Here is a 20,147-nt window from a genome sequence, read left to right as displayed (position 1 = left end):
CAGCAGTTCCTCCTTTCATTCAGTTCCTGGAAAAAATATACACTGGTTTTCACATATGTGTCAGGAGCTGCTCCAGGCTGTCCCTTGGGACATAAAGTTGAGTAAGTTAGTCCCTGGCCTCAAGAAACTCTCAGTGTAGAAGACAAAATAAATAAAAGATCATTGCAATTCAGTGTAATAAAGACTGTGACTGTGACTTATGCAAATTGCAGTGAAATAACAGAAATCAATGTCTAGTGGTGTGGCGGAGTGGAGAAGAGGATGAGGAGGGCTTCCTGACGCAAGGATATTGGAGCTGGGACTTAGAGGATGAGTAGGAGTGTTCCTGACAGGCAAGCGCATGGAAAAGTGTTTGCAGTAGAAGGAACAGTATATTGCAACTGAGGAGTGACCAAAAGACGAAAGAGAAGATATAAGCCTGGGAAAAGATGGCAGGCATCACACTATAACAGGCCTTGGGGATCTTGCTTTCCTCCTGCAGATAATGGGGGACTTGAGAAGGATTCTAATTAGCAGAAATACATAATCAGGATTATGCTTTACAAAGTGGTAGGGAGGGCTGGGCACGGTGGCTCATGCTTGTAATCCCAGCACTTTGGGAGGCCAAGGTGGGCAGATCACCAGGTCAGGAGTTCGAGACCAGCCTGACCAACATGGTGAAACTCTGTCTCTACTAAAAATACAAAAATTAGCCTGGTGTGGTGGCGTGCACCTGTAATCCCAGCTACTCGGGAGGCTGAGGCAGGAGAATCGCTTGAACCTGGGAGGTGGAGGTTGTAGTGAGCCGAGATCGTGCCATTGCACTCCAGCCTAGGCGACAAGACCAAGACTCCATTTAAAAAAAAAAAAAAAAAAAGTGTAAGGAGAAAATGGAGAACAGGAGATATGTTTAGAAGCCGTGGAGATACTCCAGGCTAGAAGAGGAATAGACCAGAGGGATTTTAGCCCCTGGAGGTATGGGGCTCATTTCTCTTGTTCCAGCTTCCTCTGAGCACCTGAGCAATCCTTCAACATTATAGGTTCCAGGACGTATTAATAACAACACTTTATAAATTAAGCCACTTAAGAAAATGCTTTTAATCAGTCTAATTAAGGATATGTTAAAATTCTGGGTACCCAAAAGAAATGTGAGAGAGTTATTTTTCCTGTTGTTTTTTTAAATAAATAAACCAGTTTCTCATGGATAGCATTTATGCTTATAGTTTAGTAATAATATTACCAAAAAATCACATGGAGAATTCAGTTCACCAGGGAATTCCTAGTATATAAACCTAAACATTTAACTTATTTCAAGATCCCATCTGTGACAGGTAGAATCATTCTCTGAAGAATATTTTACAACCTAGGGAGACAATAATTTACATTTTTTTCATATTAGAGAAAAAGTAGGAGGACAGGGAGGCAGTTGCTCCTCCGGAGATTTTTTTTCTTTTCTTTAACAGTCCATTTTCCGATATGTTTGGAATTAGGCTAAATTGTGTTAGGTAGACAGTTTGAAAGCTGTCACTTTGAAACAGGGAACTGCCAAGTTTCTAGCTACAGTATCTCAAAAAAAAAAAAAAAAAAAAAAGGCGGCTTAGCAATGAGCTGTTCCATTTTGCCAGAAACTAGACTTGGACAGGGGAAGCAAATTCATTTACTGTTTGTGGCAAATGGAGCCTGGATGATGATAAGGCTTTTTCCATCTAAACTGTCTTGTTAACCCAATAAACAAAGCAAAAATCAATATGCTAGATTAATCAGTGCTTGCTAGAACACACTCCATGGCAAGGGACATTTCCTAGGCAAAATGGACAATGGAATGAACAATTATATTTTTATGTCTATGTTCATATTTTATGACAGTCATCTTCAGAGTCTTTGATACTATCAGCTGTTATAAGAACCAAATACTTGGTTGACCTGTGTGCGGCTGACTCATGGGCAATGAAATAAATTTTGTTTAATCAGTGGTATTGGGGACCTCACCTCTATCCCCAATACTTTGGACAACCCATTAAGCTTCCTCATGTCTCTTCCATTTGACTACAGTCTGGAACATTATTTCTTTAAACTCTCAACCTCTCTGTGTAGCTTTTAATCTTCCACTTCTTAGCCAAGTTTTTTTATTTTTTATGAAATGTCTTTCTTTGTTTAAATCATTTTAAGATGGACTTTTTTTGGTTTTGTTTTGAGACGGAGTCCCGCTCCGTCGCCAGGCTGGAGTGCAGTGGCGTGATCTCAGCTCACTGCAAGCTCCACCTCCCGGGTTCAAGCGATTCTCCTGCCTCAGCCTCCTGAGTAGCTGGGACTACAGGCGCACGCCGCCACACCCAGCTAACTTTTGTATTTTTTTTTTTAGTAGAGACTGGGTTTCACCATATTGGCCAAGATGGTCTCCATCTCTTGACCTCGTGATCCACCCACGTCAGCCTTCCAAAGTACTGGAATTACAGGAGTGAGCCACCATGCCCGGCCCCCAAGAAGGACTTTTAAGAGATTATACAGGAAAGTTTTACTTATCACTGCCTTAGTTTTTCCCCACTTATAGTACCACTGTGATTTTATGTTTTTTCTGAGGCATTGGCTTGTTAAAGTGATATTGCAACAGAGAATCAAAAGATCACTTAGAAAAAGTAACATGTTAAAAAACATCATGCTTAGAATTAAATGTCAAAAGTATACCAATATAGATGATATAATTTAAAACAATTGATATTATCAGCTGTCATCAGAACCAAATACTTGGTTGACCTGTGGGTGGCTGACTCATGGGCAATGAAATTTTGTTTTATACATATAACTTTATATATATGTAACTTTATATATATATAAAAAGTTTGTTTATATATAATATATATACACATATATCATATATAAATATATTTATAATATGTAAACAATATATACATAAATAATATATAAAAAGTATATATTATATATGTAAACAATATATTTTTAAAAACCAAACTCATGGATTTATAGTTTTTTCATAGTGAAAACAAACAAATATATAAGCAAATATATATGTTTGCTTATATCTATTATATATAAACAATATATAATATATAAAGATATAAATAATATATAATATATAAAGATATAAATAATATATAATATATAAATAATATATATTTGTAATATTTGTTTATATCATTATATAATATAAACATATGTAATATAATGTATATGAACAATATATAATATATAAACAATATATGTTTTTATATATTATATATAAACAATATATGTTTTTATATATTATATATAAACAATATATGTTTTTATATATTATATATAAACATATGTATTCATGATATATATATATATATGTTTGTTTTCACTATGAAAAAACTAAACCCATGAGCTGGGGTTTTGTCTTTTTTTTTTTGGACTTAGGTTTTCTATTCTCAAAGGCATTAATCAGCACCCTTTTTCTCACCCTTTGTTATTAACATATAAGCAGGCTAGAAAGACAGTACTTTATTCCAATGTGAAACAAAACTGCTGATCTGGAGGTCTTATGTTACAAATTCCCACATCATATCTTCAACTATATATATGTCCTGAAACTAGCATATTTTGAGAATAAAATGGTAAATGACATTTAAAGGACACCTATGGTTAATCCTACAGTAAATAATTTATTTTGAAATGAATGATCAACTCTAAGCTCCGAATTTTCAGGTAAAAGGTGTTCAAGTGAAAGGAGGCATATTTGCTGTGGCATTTTTGCACATTGCCCCAGGCACTGTAGCAAGATAATTAAGACATGGTCCAGTCTTCAAGGGGATTACAATCCCATGGCTAAAAAAATCACCTATATACAGATAATACAAAGAGATTAATGATAATACTTTTTTTAAAAAAGACAGATGTTTCCTGAGAATCAAGAGGAGAAACGCTTTCTATTTACCTGTGGAAATTCAAAGCAAGACTGTCTGCTCAGAAGACAAGGAGTATGAAAGGGCATGCTTCCCTGGGAAGGTTGGAAGGCCACTGCTAAAAAACTTCCCAGGGACCTTCTTGACCTTGTGACTTCCATTGCTCAGATTCCAGCCTCACACCATGCCTTCTCAGATACCTGACTTCTTAATGATTGGTCCTAAGGGCCCATCCAAATGCTCAGTGCTATTATGATTATTATTGCCATCAATTTCTGAGCATTTACCATGTACCAGGCCCTATGATAGAGCACTTGGTGCATTTTCACATTTAATCCTCACACCAACTTCATTTTGCAGATGAGAAAACTGAGGCACAGGACATTTATGTAACTTACCAATGTCACAAAGACAGTAACTGAGAGTTGGGATTTGGGTTCAGGCAGCCTAGCTCCACAGTCTATGCTCTTACTATGCTCTTCTACTTCTCTTAATGATAATAACAAGAATAATAATAAACATTTATTAAGAATGTACTTAGTGTCAGCCACTCTATAAGATACGTACTTCATTCCCATATTAAAGATAAGAAAACTGAGGCTCGGAGAGATTAAATAACTTTTCTGAGGCTGCACAATTAGTAAGTAGTGAAGTATTTCCAAGAACATATTCTGAAAAATGCAGATCTCCAAAGAGAAAAGTTTCCATAGTCGTTTTCGTTAGGAAACCATTGCCCCTCTGGGATATCTGTGGTGTACATCAGCATGTTAAAGTCTCATGTGAATGCTTCAGTGAAGAATCCTGATCAGCTTTGGTTAGGCCAGCATTTTCCACACTGGTTTAACCATGGAGCTCTAATTCTTCCAATACCTGTCAATATCTCGTAAAACTAGCACTATGCCATGATGGACTGACTCTAACCAGTCTCACTAGACATTAACCAGGTACACTAGGCTAGGATGTAAAGCTGGAAAGCCAGGTTTTCATTTGCAATGAGAACTAGGATGGATGAGACATAACAATGATACCAAAGAAATACTTGAATATTTCTCCCTCTCCAGCTTTACTTTGCCTTGTAGGTAGAGCTGCTTGGGAAGCCAAGGCAGGACTCATTTCAGGGGCACATTATCATGCAGGGAGGGGGAGGGTAGGGATAGAGAAGGCAAATCCAGGAGTACCAGAGGAGCAGTGCCTTGAACCCCTACATGCAGGCTAAACTCACGTGGCCCCTCACCCAGAAGACTGCAACAGCTTCCTAACTGGGTTCAGCTTCCAGCATTGCCCCTTCCAACCCCCTTTCCACTCTGCCACCAGAAGCAGTTTAAATATGTATATAAATCTAATCATGTCAGTTTGCTGTTTCAGATTCTTCACTGAATCCACCATGCAATTAAAACCCAAACTCCTTAGCATGGTCTCCAAGGCTCGCGTGATGAGCAGGCTCCTCCTTACTCTTCCACCATAGCTCCCACTAGTACATTTCAGCCAACCATAATCTTTTAATTTCTTAAGCAACTATGCACTCTCCTGCCTCAGTCTTCACCTATCCTTCTTTCTCCGCCTGAAGCATTCCTCTCCACCTCCCTTTCCACATGGACAACTGACTCCTCTTTTGCTCACTGCTTATGTCTCACTTCCTTCATAGAAATTCCTTATTTTCCACCCCCTAAATGTGGGTTAGGGGCTCCTCCCTGATACTCCCCTCAGTACTCTTTACTTCCTTTGTCAGAGATGTCTGACACTGTGTCATAATTATCTGTCCACATTTTAGCATCTACTGCTGTGTTTACTTAGCTAGTAGTTATTAGACAATTGCCTAATCAACATTTATACCCATGTCTTGAGTGGCAACATAAAATAGCACACTTAAAACATTCCCAGAGGACAAGAAGCTAGGGAGAATATTAAATATATTAAATGCATACTTAGGGGTTAAAATAATCTTAAGAGCATGGGACAGTGAACCAAATTCAAGAAGAAGAAATTTAACACATGCAAAGTCTTAACATCGAACTAAACAGAAGAAAACAATTGCACAAATAAATATAGCCAAATAGCAACATGAGTGGGTGACTTGTAGGGGCCTCAACTGAATTTTGATCCATTATTGCTAGAAATAACATTATAATGTGTTTTAAGGGAGGCTGAGGCAGGTGGATTACCTGAGGTCAGGAGTTCGAGACCAGCCTGACCAATATAGTGAAACCCCATCTCTACTAAAACAAAAAAATTAACCAGGCGTGGTGGTGTGAGCCTGTAGTCTCAGCAACTTGAGAGGCTGAGACATGAGAATTGCTTGAACCCGGGAGGCAGAAGTTGCAGTGAGCTGAAATTGCACCACTGCACTCCAGCCTGAGCAACAGAGCAGGACTCCGTCTCAAAAAAAAAAAAAAAAAAAAAATGTGTTTTAAGGGTTTTGCTTTATCAGATGCATAATACAAATCAACAGTGAGTTAAGAGTATCCGAGACACTGGTAATATCTTGAGCTGAAATAATAGACTATTTATTTTAAAAGATGTAATGGTCTCATTTTTTTTTTTTAACAGAAAAACCACAACTAGAGTAATGTACTTAATTCCAGAAAATAACACTTCAAAAGAGAAATTGACAAAATGGAAAATATTCCAAAACAGAGCGTTGGATAAAAGTTCTAGAAATAACTTCTTAAAAACAGTTAAATAGGCTGGGTGCGATGGCTCATGCCTGTAATCCTAGCACTTTGAGAGGCCGAGTCTGCGGATCACCTGAGGTCAGGAGTTCAAGACCAGCCTGGCCAACATGGTGAAACCCCGTCTCTATTTTTTAAAAATACAAAAATTAGCGGGTCATGGTGGTGAGTGCCTGCAATCCCAGCTACTCAGGAGGATGAGGTGGGGAGGACTGCTTCAACCCAGGAGGCGGAGGTTGCAGTGAGCCGAGATCGCGCCACTGACTCCAGTCTGGGCAACAGAGCAAGACTCTGTCTCAAACAAACAAACAAACAGTTAAATAAATGAAGAATGTTTTACTCAGAAAAAAAAAAAAAAAAACCTATGAGCAGTCTTTAAATACTTAGAGAGTGCCAGATAAAATGAATAAGAGGACTTATTCTATATTTATCTAGAAGTCAGAACGAGGACCCATGGTTAGAAAAATTACAAGGAGGCAGATGTCAGTTTATCTTAAGAGAAGTTTTCAAATAATTAGAGTTGTTTAAAAATGGACTGTTTGCCCCATGAAATAATGAGTTCCCTGTTCAAATGGAAGCTAGAAGCTCAAGTAGTAGGGCTCTCATGAAAATGTTTCATGCAGGATATAGTAGTTCTACCAGATGGCTGAGAAAATGCTATTGCTGTTCTGTGAGATTCTGTAAGGATGTAATATCAGTATATTCCTTCCATTGGTGCTGGTAAACGGAGAACTGATGAAACCCATTTCTAAGGACTTTGGTTTTTAGCTATTTTTTAAAAAAAATTTTTTAGAGGCCCTGTGCTAAGAAAGAGGACCAGAGGAGTTGATTGCTAAGCTCCTTTTCAACAGAGACATTTGTGCTTCTCCAGCTCATTCTTGGGCTGGTTTATCACTGGGGATTGTGGCCTTAATAAGACCAGAGAACTTATGAGAAAGGCAGCTTGGAATAGAGAGGTCTAGAGAATTAAATATCTTTAGCTCACAGCATAATGGAAAGAAAGCGCCCTTCAGGGGAACATGTATACAACACGGTTCTGAGAAGAGGTAAAAATAAAACTGCATCCTATACTTTCTGCTTGCTGTAATGCTGCAGTCAGAGTAACCTGGGGAGCACCATGCCCTGTGAAATGGCTGTCACAGTTTAGGGGCAGTGAGCCATAGTAAACCTAGGACCCACTATGTGCCAGGCATAGTGCCAGACCCACTGCACCGTTATCTCATTGAGCCTTCATAGACCTTCTCAGGGTATTAGTATCCTCATTTTAAAATAAGAAAATTCAGATTCTGAAAGGTAAAGTACCTTAACGCAGTAATTTTGAGACCTGAGATTCAAACTCAGGATTGCCTGAAATTTGAATTGCTCAGCAGTGTTTCAGGGACTCCTGGACTTTAGGACCGAAGAGGATCTTAATGAGCCCAACTTCTTGGTTTTGACTATGGAACACAATGGGGTCCAAAGGGACCAGGCATCCTGCACAGGATTTATGTGTGAAGGTAAAGGAAGCCATTTGAATATGGCGGGAGCTGCCCCGGCACGGGTACAAGCTCAGCAGCTGTGCTTTCTGCGCACGTGGTGCTTATAGCCATGAGGGCAAATCATGCATCAGGCAGGGGTAGGGAGGGGGAGGGCAAGAGGCCAGGGCACCCCTGCCGACCCTTCTACCCTCCCACCCCACCTTCTCCCCAATAACCCTTTACAATGCCAAATGCGTACACAGAAACCAGTCTCTAGACTAGATCTTCTAAAGTACAGTGAGGACAGGGAGTTAGGATGACCCCCACTTTCAGTCATCACTCATAGAGGGGAAGGGGAAAAGGGCAGGAGGAGAGCTGACTTTCATGTGTCAGATCCTTTGCTAAATGCCTGCATACGTGTCATCTCATGCCGTCTCCTGTCACATTCCTGTAAGATGTGGAACATGTTAGGCTATGAAATGAATATTAGTGTCTCCATTCTATGATGAAGAAATGAGTTTAAGTCACACATACAAAGTTAGACAACTAAGAAACATATGATTGACATTTACACTCCTGATGCCACAAATCAAAAGAAAAACCTGTGAATGTTGGCATCAGACAGTCCAGGTTTTGACTTTTGAACTGGCCCATTAGTAGCTAAGGAAAGCTGAGGATAGTTTCTGTGTAACTGAAAACAATCACACTTATCTCACGGAAATGTTAGTGTCCTTTCTCCAGACCTGCTGCCTCTCTTTCCTGCATTTGAGGGATGAGATCTACTTTTAGAATTACAGAGGGAGGGAGCATTTGACCCTTCTTGAGGTAAAAGGAGAATTTTGGATTAATGGCTAACTTTGTCCTTCGAGTGTCCCCTTGAGGCTTTGTCAGATTTGATTCCTTCCTTTGGAAAGATAAGAAAATTGAAGTGGCTATTCCCTGCTTCTGCCTGGTTAGTCACAGAGTGAGGCAGTGACATGATGGGAAGCTTCTAACATAACGAAAACTAGCGTGAGACTGAGAACCTGAGGACTTCAACTCTGGCCCTAGCTTCTCTGTATTTGGATCTCCCAGACGGGCATCCATCTATCCCACAGTGAGTGCCTTGTGGACTGAAATGAGATCAAAGGTGGGAAAAGCTTTAAAAAGCTCTCTTCAAAAACAAGAATGTCACAAGAGGTTGACTCTCTCGAGACTGTGTTCCCCTACCCCTGCCTCCTACAGTTTCATTCAGCAGACCTTGCTACCTGCCTTCTTCAGGGAAAATAATCTTGTTTTTGAGTTTGTGTTTAAACTAAAGTTAGTCGATTATTTTCTTCAATTGTTTTTCTTGTTCATAGAGTTTCTTAATGTCACGAGTGTTCACCTGTTCAAGGAGAGATGGGACACTAACAAAGTGGACCACCACACCGACAAGTATGAAAACAACAAGCTGATTGTCCGCAGAGGGCAGTCTTTCTACGTGCAGATTGACTTCAATCGTCCATATGACCCCAGACGGGATCTCTTCAGGGTGGAATACGTCATTGGTGAGTGCCATGTGCAAGCCCCAGTCTTGACACCATGGGTTGCATTGTAGAGAGAGGTGGGTACAGGCACAGTTGTGTGATTTCCTAGTGCCATATGTCAACAGTGGCAGGAGCTGGAATGACATCCAGCCCCTGAATCACCTTGTGCTCTAAGACTGGTCTGTATAGTGCCAAATATTAATGACTTGGGCCCACCCAAAGAGAAAATCTCATATAAATAAAAGTAAAACTGGTATAAAGTGTTGCTTAACTAAATTATTCTTCCTCAAACAAATGGTTTTGGCGTCCTATGGTTGTAACTTTTATCTCCATGATTTCATTGGTCTCGTGCTGAAAATGTTTGTAAATCTTAGCATACAATCCATGTATGCATTCCCAAAGTTGGTTCTGCTCTGATCTAGTCCCATGGGATGGCCCATGAAAAATATAGTCCAATAAACTTCACTAAACACTTTGTACTTTAATCACCCTTTTTTTCCTTTTTTTTTTTTTTTTGAGACAGAGTCTTGCTCTGTTGCCCAGGCTGGAACAGTGGTGCGATCTCAGCTCACTGCAACCTCCGCCTCCTAGGTTCAAGCGATTCTGGTGCCTCAGCCTCCAGAGTAGCTGGGACTACAGTTGCACACCACCACGCCCAGCTAATTTTATGTATTTTTGGTAGAGGCGGAGTTTCACCATGTCGTCCAGGCTGGTCTCACACTCCTGACCTCAAGTTATCTGCCCACGTCAGCCTCCCAGAGTGCTGGGACTGCAGGCGTGAGACACCATGCCCAGCCTTTAATCTCCTCTTGAAGATTAACGATGCACATTAGCTTCAAAGGTTTGGGGAAGGACCATTTAACTTTGGTCTGGTGCTTCTTAAATTAATTTGATCATGGAACCCTTTTATTAAGTTATAGCTATTAACATTTGACACATTTTGGTAAACATTTCTACAGGAATTTATAAGATTATCAAGGAAACACATGCACAGAGAAGCAAGGGTGGCACAACATAGGAAATCTGCCCATATAATCCTATGCACAAATTAAAGGAAAAAATTAGGCAATCAAATCAGTAGTCACAGAAAGGTACATGATAAAATTCAGCATCCAGTTTTAGGAAGAGTTTAAGGGGAAAAATTTAGGAAAAAAACACCTCAATGATAATAAAGATTGCTTACATCAAAACAACAACTTTTGATATCTAAGTGGAAAAAGTTAACAAATTTCATTATAATCAGAAATTAGAAAGAAATGCCTGTTATCATCATTCCCTTTTTAAAAAGAACTGCTTTAAAGGTTTTAGTAAATGAACAATATAAGAGATATATCTGCTATAAATGCTGGAAACTAAGAAGTAAAACTATATATTTGCTAATACTATGATTGTGTATGTACAAAACCCAACAGATTCAAGAGAAAAAAGCACTGTATTAATAAAACTTTGTAAGTTGGCTAGATAGAAGATAAATATATAAAAATCAATAACTTTTATCTTCTCCAGCACTAAGCAACCAGAAATAGACATAAAAAAATTTCACATGACCACAACTATAAAATGTAGGACTAAAACCTGAACATGCAACCCATATAAACCAGCTATTAAATCTTAATAAAAAACATGAGAAACCAATGAAAAGTCAAACGTGTTCTTGAGTGGGAAGTCTTTCTGTATACATTTTTAGTCTCCCAAGGGGTTAGTTAAAGAATACAAAATTTCAGTTAGATAGAAGGAATGAGTTTTAGTGACCTATTCCACAGCATGGTGACTATAGTTAATAATAATGTATATTTCCAAATTACTAAAAGAGTAGATTTTAAATATTCTCGCCACAAAGAAATGGTATGTGAAGGAATGAATATGTTAATTAGCTTGAATTGATCAATCCACAATGTATATTTTGATCAAAATATCCCATATTGATCAAAACATCACATCCCAAAACCCTATAAACATATACAATTATGATTGTCAATTTTTAAAAGCCTCCCAAAATTAATGTGTAAATTTAATGCATTTCCAATTAGAATCCCAATGGAGTTTTGAGTTGTCTTTGGCTTTGGTTGTGGTTTTTTGGACTTGTATAAAATAATCTTAAAGTTCATTTGAAATAATAATTACCTGGTGATAACCAAGGAAATCATACAAAGAAATAATAAGTAAGAGTATTTTCTTTCAGAAGTGGCTATCAGAACATACTATGAAAAATATTTAGTAGGACATAATAGAGAATCCAGAAATGGATTTCAGTATATGAGTTAATATGATTGTTGGTTTCATGAAGTAAGAAAACCATATGAGATTTTATCTGTTTGCTTGTTTGTTTTTACATAAATGATGCTGGAATAACTGACTCTCCAACTGGAAGAAAATTTAAAAATTCACCCTCATCTTATCTCATATACAGCAGTAAATTTCAGATGGAATGAGTATTAATTTAAAAAAAAACCTCACAAGACAATTTTTTGAGGAAATTTAACAGACTTAACTAAAAACTGGAAACTCTGACACTGTAGAAGAAAACAAAAACCACGTACAGTTATGTGCCACATAGCAACATTTCAGTCAATGACAGATCATGCATAGGTGATCTTATGAGAGTCTAACGGAGCTGAAAAATTCCTATCACTTAGTGATGCCATAGCTGTCATAATATAATAGTGAGATTACTTATTTTTTTAAAATGTAGTGTAGCCTAAGTTTATTGTGTTTATAAAGTCTACAGTAGCATGCAGTAATGACCTAGGCCTTCGTGTTCACTCACCACTCACCCAGGGCTACTTCTGGTCCTGCAGGCTCCATTCATGGTAAGTGTCCTATGCAGGTGTACCATTTTTTACTTTTTATACTGTATTTTTACTGTACATTTTCTATGTTTATATATAAATGTTTATATGTTTATATATAAATACTTACCATTGTGTTACAATTGCCTGCAGTGCTGTATTCAGTACAGTAAAACACACTACGAGTTTGTAACCTAACAGCACTAGGCTCTGCCATATAGCCTAGGTGTGTAGTGGGCTGTACCATCTTTGTTTCTGTGATGTTCACACAATGACAAAATCGCCTGCCTAACAACATATTGCATCCCGTGCATGACAACAAATATGTGTTTGAAGCTCTGAACCACAATTCTGTTGCAATTATGAAGGAAGTTTTATCTCCATCTTTAAAGCCAAATATTTAGGGTGGGGAGAAGAGGAGAGAGAAGCTTCAGCTCTGAATTGGACTTGTCTGAGGTTTGAGACACTCTCATAGGCCATTTAGAAAATAATTATGATAATGGAAGTCTTAGAAAAACCGGTAAGATGAATGTCTTAGATCGGGTTACTAGGAAACAAACTCTGAGAAGAAGACTTGTGCGCAGAAAGTTTACTGGGGAGATCTCTTAGGATCAACATCTGCAAGGGAGTGAAGGAATCAGTGTTGGGCAGAGGGAGCAGATGAACTGCAGTGCAGACAGGGCCCCCGTGGATCTCAAGGTGAACTCCAGCTATGGGTTAGATCTTCAGAGTTGTCTCGCCTTGAGCCAAGGGCATGGGCCTGTTATACCTTTTATACCTTGACTGGGGTTGTAGCCTTGGTGTAATTGGTTCTCTGTGGCTGGGGGCAACCCCTGAAAGCAACTAAATGAATGAGAATTGTCAGCCACCAACACTCCCAACAATGGGAAAGGTCCAGGCAGCGCACCACAGCATCCACTACAGTGAACATTTTAAGTCCTCTTTTCTTTTTTACACAAGAAATACTATTACTTCTGTTACCTCAATAAAAGAGGGGGAAAAGCATAGCTAATTTGTTTTTGAGATAAAATCTGTACATTTTTAAACCAACATGTATTCTAAACCTTTCAGAACCCATGATGTGTGCGTTCAGAGTTAAGCTGTATTCTAATATGTGTGGGCCATTATAGGGCCACATGTATTTGAAGATTTTCTATTATAGGTCACACACATTTGAAGATTTTTCATTGCCCAACCTGTTGTAGATACAAGAAAGGCAAGTGACAAAATTCCACACTCTACTATTTAGTGTAGAAATTAAGCACACTTCGAGGGGCCTTGAAGGACCCATGGTAGAGGATTTATCTTGATCAGAGTCTTTTCTGCATCTCATGTCATTCAGGAAGTTACATGAGAGCCTCAACTTCATGCTGCCATAGTTCTAAGACTGGAAGAAAAAAGAACATTGCTGGGGAAATAATTCTCTTAAAATTCAGTGCCTGTTTCAATAGGACTGAATAAAGCCAAGGAAATTAGATTTTAAGGGTAATTGCTATAATGAGAAGAGACAAGTATAGAATGTGAACTAGAAATGAAATTAAGTGCAAAGTTTTCTATATACAGGTGCACCTCAATTTCCAGAAACTCAGAAGGTAAAAATGATGGTTTAAAAATGAAAAAGAATATAATTTCTATTCATTTTTTAAAATCTGGCAACACCATTTCAAGAGAAGATCCATTTTAGCTAACGTTTTACAATCAGCTAAATGTCTAAACATTTGAGATGTCATTTACTATTAAAAGTGAACCAAAATGTAACATAAATTAAAAAAAAAACAGACAAGAGAATAAATACTTTGTTAAAAATAAAGGGCACTTAAAAGAATCTCTACCAGTACATCTTTAAGAGTGTTTATAACAAGAGACTTACCAACAAAGATTGACTTACTCTCACTCACTATATTAGTCAGGGTTCTCTTGAGGGACAGAACTAATAGGATATATATATGTGTGTGTGTGTGTGTGTGTGTACATATATGTGTGTGTATATATATGTGTTTGTGTGTGTACATATATGTGTGTGTATATATATGTGTGTGTGTGTGAGTGTTGTGTGTATATACATATAAAGGGGAGTTTATTTAAGTATTAACTTATATGGTCACAAGGTCCCACAATAGGCTGTCTGCAAGCTAAGGAGCAATAAGAGCAAGTCCAAGTCCCAAAACTGAAGAACTTGGAGTCTGATGTTCAAGGGCAGGAAGCATCCAGCATGGGAGAAAGATACAGGCTGGGAGGCTAGGCCCATCTCTCCTTTTCAAGTTTTTCTGCCTGCTTTATATTCACTGGAAGCTGATTAGCTTATGCCCACCAGATTAAGGTTGAATCTGCCTTCCCCAGCCTACTCACTCAAATGTTAATCTCTTTTGGCAACACCTAGGATTAATACTTTGTATCCTTCAATCCAATCAAGTTGACAGTATTAACCATCACACTCACTATATACTTAAAAAAAATTTTTTTTTTTTAGGTTCAGGGGTAAATGTGCAGGTTTGTTATATAGGTAAAAACATAGCTGTTTCATAAAGCAAGCTATTATTATATTTAAAATACAGAAAAAATAACTTTACACTTAATTGCTTCCAATTTGCATTCAGTTCTTTGTTGAGGTTGCTTTCTCATTCCCTGTGCCTGTATAGATGAGCTGAGATATGTTAGTACGCTGGAGTTTCCCTACGTTGCTGTTCTTAGAACTTAGGTTACGGGATTTATTTATGTGATTCTGCCTTCTAACCAATTTCCTTCCCTCCCTCCCTCCCTCCCTCCCTCCCTCCCTCCCTCCCTCTCTCCCTCCCTCCCTCCCTCCCTTCCTCCCTTCCTCCCTTCCTCCCTTCCTCCCTTCTTTCCTTCTTCCTTCTTTCTTTCTAAATATTTAAATAAATACGGTTCTTGGATGGTGTGCTTGACTCTAAGCAGAGAAGGTGAGCAGGAGAGCTACTGCCTTACCTGGCCAGGGCTTGATGAGCTGTGCTGCAGAGGTTCTCTGTGCTTTGATAACTGCGTTCATTAGTTGCTGGCAGAGCACAGCTATCTCTGTGAGTTAGGTGGCAGGTGTTAATGAATCTGAGGAGGTGGGTGTGGCTGAAAAATGCCCTGGGAGTCTGCAGGGCCTTCTCTCTCTCTCTCACCTCTGAGCCTGCAGCCATGACAAATCATGAAAGGCAAGGAGGGGAGGGCTAATCACAGGTTTTACTAACCTGTGGCTGAGGCTGTGAAAGCTTGGGAGCAGCTTGTGGTGTTAATTTGCTGTTACTTTGACATGGGCCCCTGCATTTTTGATACCCAGCTGAGGGAGAAATCCCAAGCTGTGTTCCTTACCAGCTCTCCACCTCAAAACAGCAGAGGTTTCACTCCCCGAGGAGCCCTCCGAAGTGACAGTAGTGTCCATGAGCAAGTTTCTTTCTCCCTGGAGTTCAACCACAGGAACCTGGGGGTGTCCAGGCCAGCGCTTTGGAGATTCTCCTGACCTTTCCCTCAATTTTATGATGGTCCCCACAGATTCAATCTTCACATTTCTGGTTACAGCAGAAAGATGAGGAGAAGGATGGCATCAGCAAGACCTGCCCCACTTATCAGGAAAACAAAAGCTTTCCCAGGCACTTCTGGCAATCATTTATGTCTCATTTGCTACCCTTAGCTGTAAGACAAACTGTGAAAGTATTCCCTTTTTCCAGTCTCTTCAGAGGAGAGGGACGGGGCAGAGCTGAAAGTGGGTGCTGGTGGACCCGCCGTCATGTGTGCTGGGCAATCCCCCTAGCTGGGCCATCCTGTGAGTATAAAAGTGCAGTCCTAATGCTGGCAGCCTTGAGGCAGGTTGTTCTTCACCCGCTCAAGCATTTCTAGGACTGGGTCAACTGCACATGTTCTGCATCACGAACCCCATAAAACATGGAAATGTCATCAGCAACACTTTAATATCTTTCTTTCACTTATTTCTTGAGTAGCGTTTATGGAAAGCCAGCGGGGGTATTGGATGCTGATGTGTTTTCAGGGTGGGAGCGACAGGGATGATTCTCATTGGAGATAGCTTGCTCTGGCCCACTTCAGGGAATCAGGGTAATTCAGGATTGGAGAGGAGATGATCAGAAGAGAGAGGATGAGAACACGGGTTATGGCTGCAGTTGTAGACATGGACAGGAGTGATAGGGTTTGAGAAATATTTAGGACACAAAATATACAGGACTTGTGTTGGGGAGTCTGTGAGGGGTGGAAAGGAGGAGGGTCAAGGTTGACTTCCAGGTGGCTGGCTTATGCGACTATGATGACAGATGCTAGCACTTCCAAATGAGATAAAGAATGCCTGGAATTCCAGAGGGAAAAAAATCAAGGGTGGAAAATGCTAATGGTGGTAGTAGCTTCATTGATAACTCATTGGCACTGGTGCTGTGCAGAGGTGCTGTGTGCCACCCATTTAATTGTTCAAACAGCCCTCTGGGCATTGGACTACGGCTATCTCCATTTTTCTCATGAGATAATGGTTGAAAGGATTAAGTAATTTACCCAGGTCACACCTGGAAAGTGCTAGGACCTCAATTTGGACCCAAGCAGCCTCTTCTACTTACAATGCTTACCACCTCCACCAAGGGAGCCTCCACGAAGGAGATGGAGGTATGAATGTGATTCTGTTTGAACTGGTGAGTGTGAATTACTTGAGGGACTTTCAGGTAAACCTGTCCAATAGATAATATGAGTCTGAAGCTTCAGGAGGAGGTTTGGGTTGGACATGAGATAATTTGGATATCATACACACGTGGGCAAGCTCACTCAGAAAAAGGTAAATCAAGTCAGCAGTGGACTGAGGCTTAAGCCCTGGGGAAAACAACTTCTAAGGCATCAGTCCAGAAACTAGAGCCCCTGGAGGAGACAAAGACCAAATGAGCAGATAAACAGAAGGAAAATAAGGGGAGTGCAGTGTCACTCAGTCCAGGAGAGTTGTGTGTTTCAAGAGGAAAGCATGATCAATGTTATTAAATATAACTAGGAGATGCAGTGAGATAAGAACTTCCCACTGGAGTCAACAGTTGGGGGACACTGGTTGAACTCGGGGAGATTCCAAATTTTAACGGTCTGAAAGTCAAGGAGATGTGAGGAAATGGGTGTAGTCAATTTGGATGAATCTTTAAAGAAATTTGAAGGAGAGGAAAAGAAAATTTGGGTGGTAGCTAGAGAGGAATGTGGGTGAGAGGAGGGGTGTTTTGATTTCAGTATTTGTTTCAGGATTGGAGGGACTGGAACATGTAGCAGGCAGAGAGGGAAGAATCAGTCAAGGAAGAATTCTGAAGATTCAGGAGGGACTGGAGGAGAATCCTGGAGGAGATAGAAGCATAGAGGACAGCGGCATGGGTGACGGGCTGAGTAGGAAGGAAAATCCCTCATCTTCCAAGGTTGTCGAGAAAGAGGTGAGGGAGCATATGACTGCCGTAGGTGGAGAAGTATGAACTAAGCCTCATGCCCGACAATCTCAAGTTATTTAAAGATGTAGGTGGTGAGCAGGTGCTATAGGGTCTTAGGGGGGCAGAGGAGTACCCTTATATCTGAAAACATCATCCATATCCTTTAAGACTGTGTCTTCCTATGGATTTTGTTTCCTATGGATTTTGTCCAGGTAAAATCATGCTGATGTGTGATTTTCACATACATAACATAGTTTCTCTATTGAGAAATGTCTTGCCCCAAATTGTGCAGCTTGTAACGTGTAGAGAACTATCCCTTAGCCTGTACTCTTTCAACTATTTTATGCTGCATTTTGGTGAAAATAGACAGCCTATTTCATCATTTTGAAGCAACATTTATATAGAATGTCATTTCAGAATTTTGCTCCCATGGGTTTCTGCATTGATGATCAACGTGTTTATTTTTAAGCGTCTCTGTGAAGTGACTAATAATGGCATCTAAGAAAGTAGGACAGTGTTTCCCAGAGTGTGTTCTCTATGAACACCTGTCATGTGAGATTCTCCTTGGGGGAAAAAAAGTTCCATCGTCAAATACATTTGGATCATGCTGTGTTTTGTGTCTCTTCTCATAGAGGCCCAAGGCACATTAATATATAAAAGGCTGTGAGTAGACATGCAGTCAAAAAATGAATCTTGTTTAGCCCAACAATTCCCAAAATTATTCTACTATAAACACTACCCTACCACATTTTTATTTTTATAATACCATCGAATAAAGTGCAGAACTCATTCCAGGAAATGCTGAACTATAGACACATATTACCTCTATTCCATAGAACACTGAGGCAGGTGGCTGACAGAACTTGAACAGATTTGTAGTCTATGCATTGTGATAACTTTATATCCATTTTTTCTTTTTGACACTTAAGATTTTGTGCAAACATTGAAATAACTATTAATTTGGCATTCATATTTAGTAACTTTTCAAAAATAATTGTTCAGAGCATGTTTTTATATTTATTTTTCAGATATTTATTTGGCTTCTTTTAACCATAAAGCCTATTTATTTTCTTTTTGAATGTGCTTATTGAACTCTTATTGAATACTTTGTATGTGCAAAGCACCATATTGGGATTAGAGCAGTAAGATACGTTCATCCTTTGCCTCCAGAGGATTCGTCGTCCAGAGGGGACAGTCTGAGTAGGAAAGGCTGCGTTCAATGCCAGCCTTTTGAACAAAATGCTTAGAAGCTACCTTGGAAGGAGCGACTGATGGCAATAATAGTTGAAAGAATCCTCCAGAAAGTGCTATTTGAGGCGGGTCTCAAAAAATGAATAGAAATTGACCCAGGGGAATGGAAATTGTATACATTCTAGAAGAAAAAAAATAGAAAAGTTCAGTGGAGCATGACATTTTGGAAGCACACTGATGTCTTTGTATGACTTGATAAGAAGTTTAGATGTAATTCTATAAACAGCCAGAAGCCTCTGTAGTAGCATTTTAGGTAGAGTATTAAGATCTGATTTTTTTTCTACTTTTTAGATTACTATAGCAGAAGTGTGGAAGATAAATTGGAGGACCAAGATTTTGTTAGGGACATTAGTAAGAGACTCAAGGGGGAAAAAGAATCTCACTAACAAATGATAGGATAAACGGATGCTGCATGAATTTGGATGATTTTTCCCCTCCTTTTCTTCCCTCAAAGGAACTTATGTTTACTTCTATAACTAGAAGTAGTAAAATGTGTGTGTGTGTGTGTGTGTGTGTATTTGCATAGTAAAATGGAACTCACCTGTAGCGAAGTAACACACTGTGGCCTGAGTACTAACAATATGCCCCAGTGACTGGCCCTCTGCCGTTTGTAGGTCATCTCAGGGATGACAGCTCATGTGATAAAAGGGCTAAATGAAGCCCTTTTTGGTAGGGAAAGAGGGGGCTTGGACTCAGGCAGTGCCCAGTCAGAACCTGAGCTCCACCGTGGATAGCAGTGACAGAATCACTTTACCCCACCCCCCATCACATTACTGTTTCCTCACCTGAAAATAGGGACTATAATATTTATTTTAAACAGCCATTTATGGGTTAAAGGAGATAATGTATAGGAAACCATTTTTTTTATTCTCACAATAAACTGGGAGGCAGGGAAGGTAGAAATAAAACTTATTAAAAACATGGAAACCAATGTCCACAGGGATTAAGTGATTTGCCCCATGTTGTGGGCAAAGGATCTGAGCAACATTTCTCAAAAGAAGACACCAAAATGGCCAATTGGCTTATGGAAGAATGCTCAACACCTCTAATCATCAGGGAAATGCAAATTAAAACCACAGTTAGGTGCCACCTCATACCTGTTACAATGGTTACTACCAAAGAGAATGATAACAAGCCTTGGTAAGAATGCAGGGAATAGAGAACCCTATACACTATTGGTGGGAACGTAAATTAAGGCAGCTATTTTGAAAAGTCGT

At 39.4% G+C, this 20,147-nt stretch overlaps 1 protein-coding gene across 1 annotated transcript in view; it reads left to right on the top strand.

Moving 5' to 3' along the window:
- The window catches only part of F13A1 (coagulation factor XIII A chain), a 168,364-nt gene that overhangs the window by 6,731 nt on the left and 141,486 nt on the right, over nt 1-20,147 (top strand). Inside the window, exon 3 of the mRNA XM_054492391.2 lies at nt 9,330-9,518. Coding sequence (XP_054348366.2) covers nt 9,330-9,518 — 189 coding nt within the window. The remainder of the gene's footprint in view (nt 1-9,329; nt 9,519-20,147) is intronic.

This window comes from Pongo pygmaeus, chromosome 5 (assembly GCF_028885625.2).
Source record: "Pongo pygmaeus isolate AG05252 chromosome 5, NHGRI_mPonPyg2-v2.0_pri, whole genome shotgun sequence".
NCBI lineage: Eukaryota > Metazoa > Chordata > Mammalia > Primates > Hominidae > Pongo > Pongo pygmaeus.
Note: the sequence above shows the minus strand (reverse complement) of the source record. Positions and strands in the feature narration are given on the sequence as shown.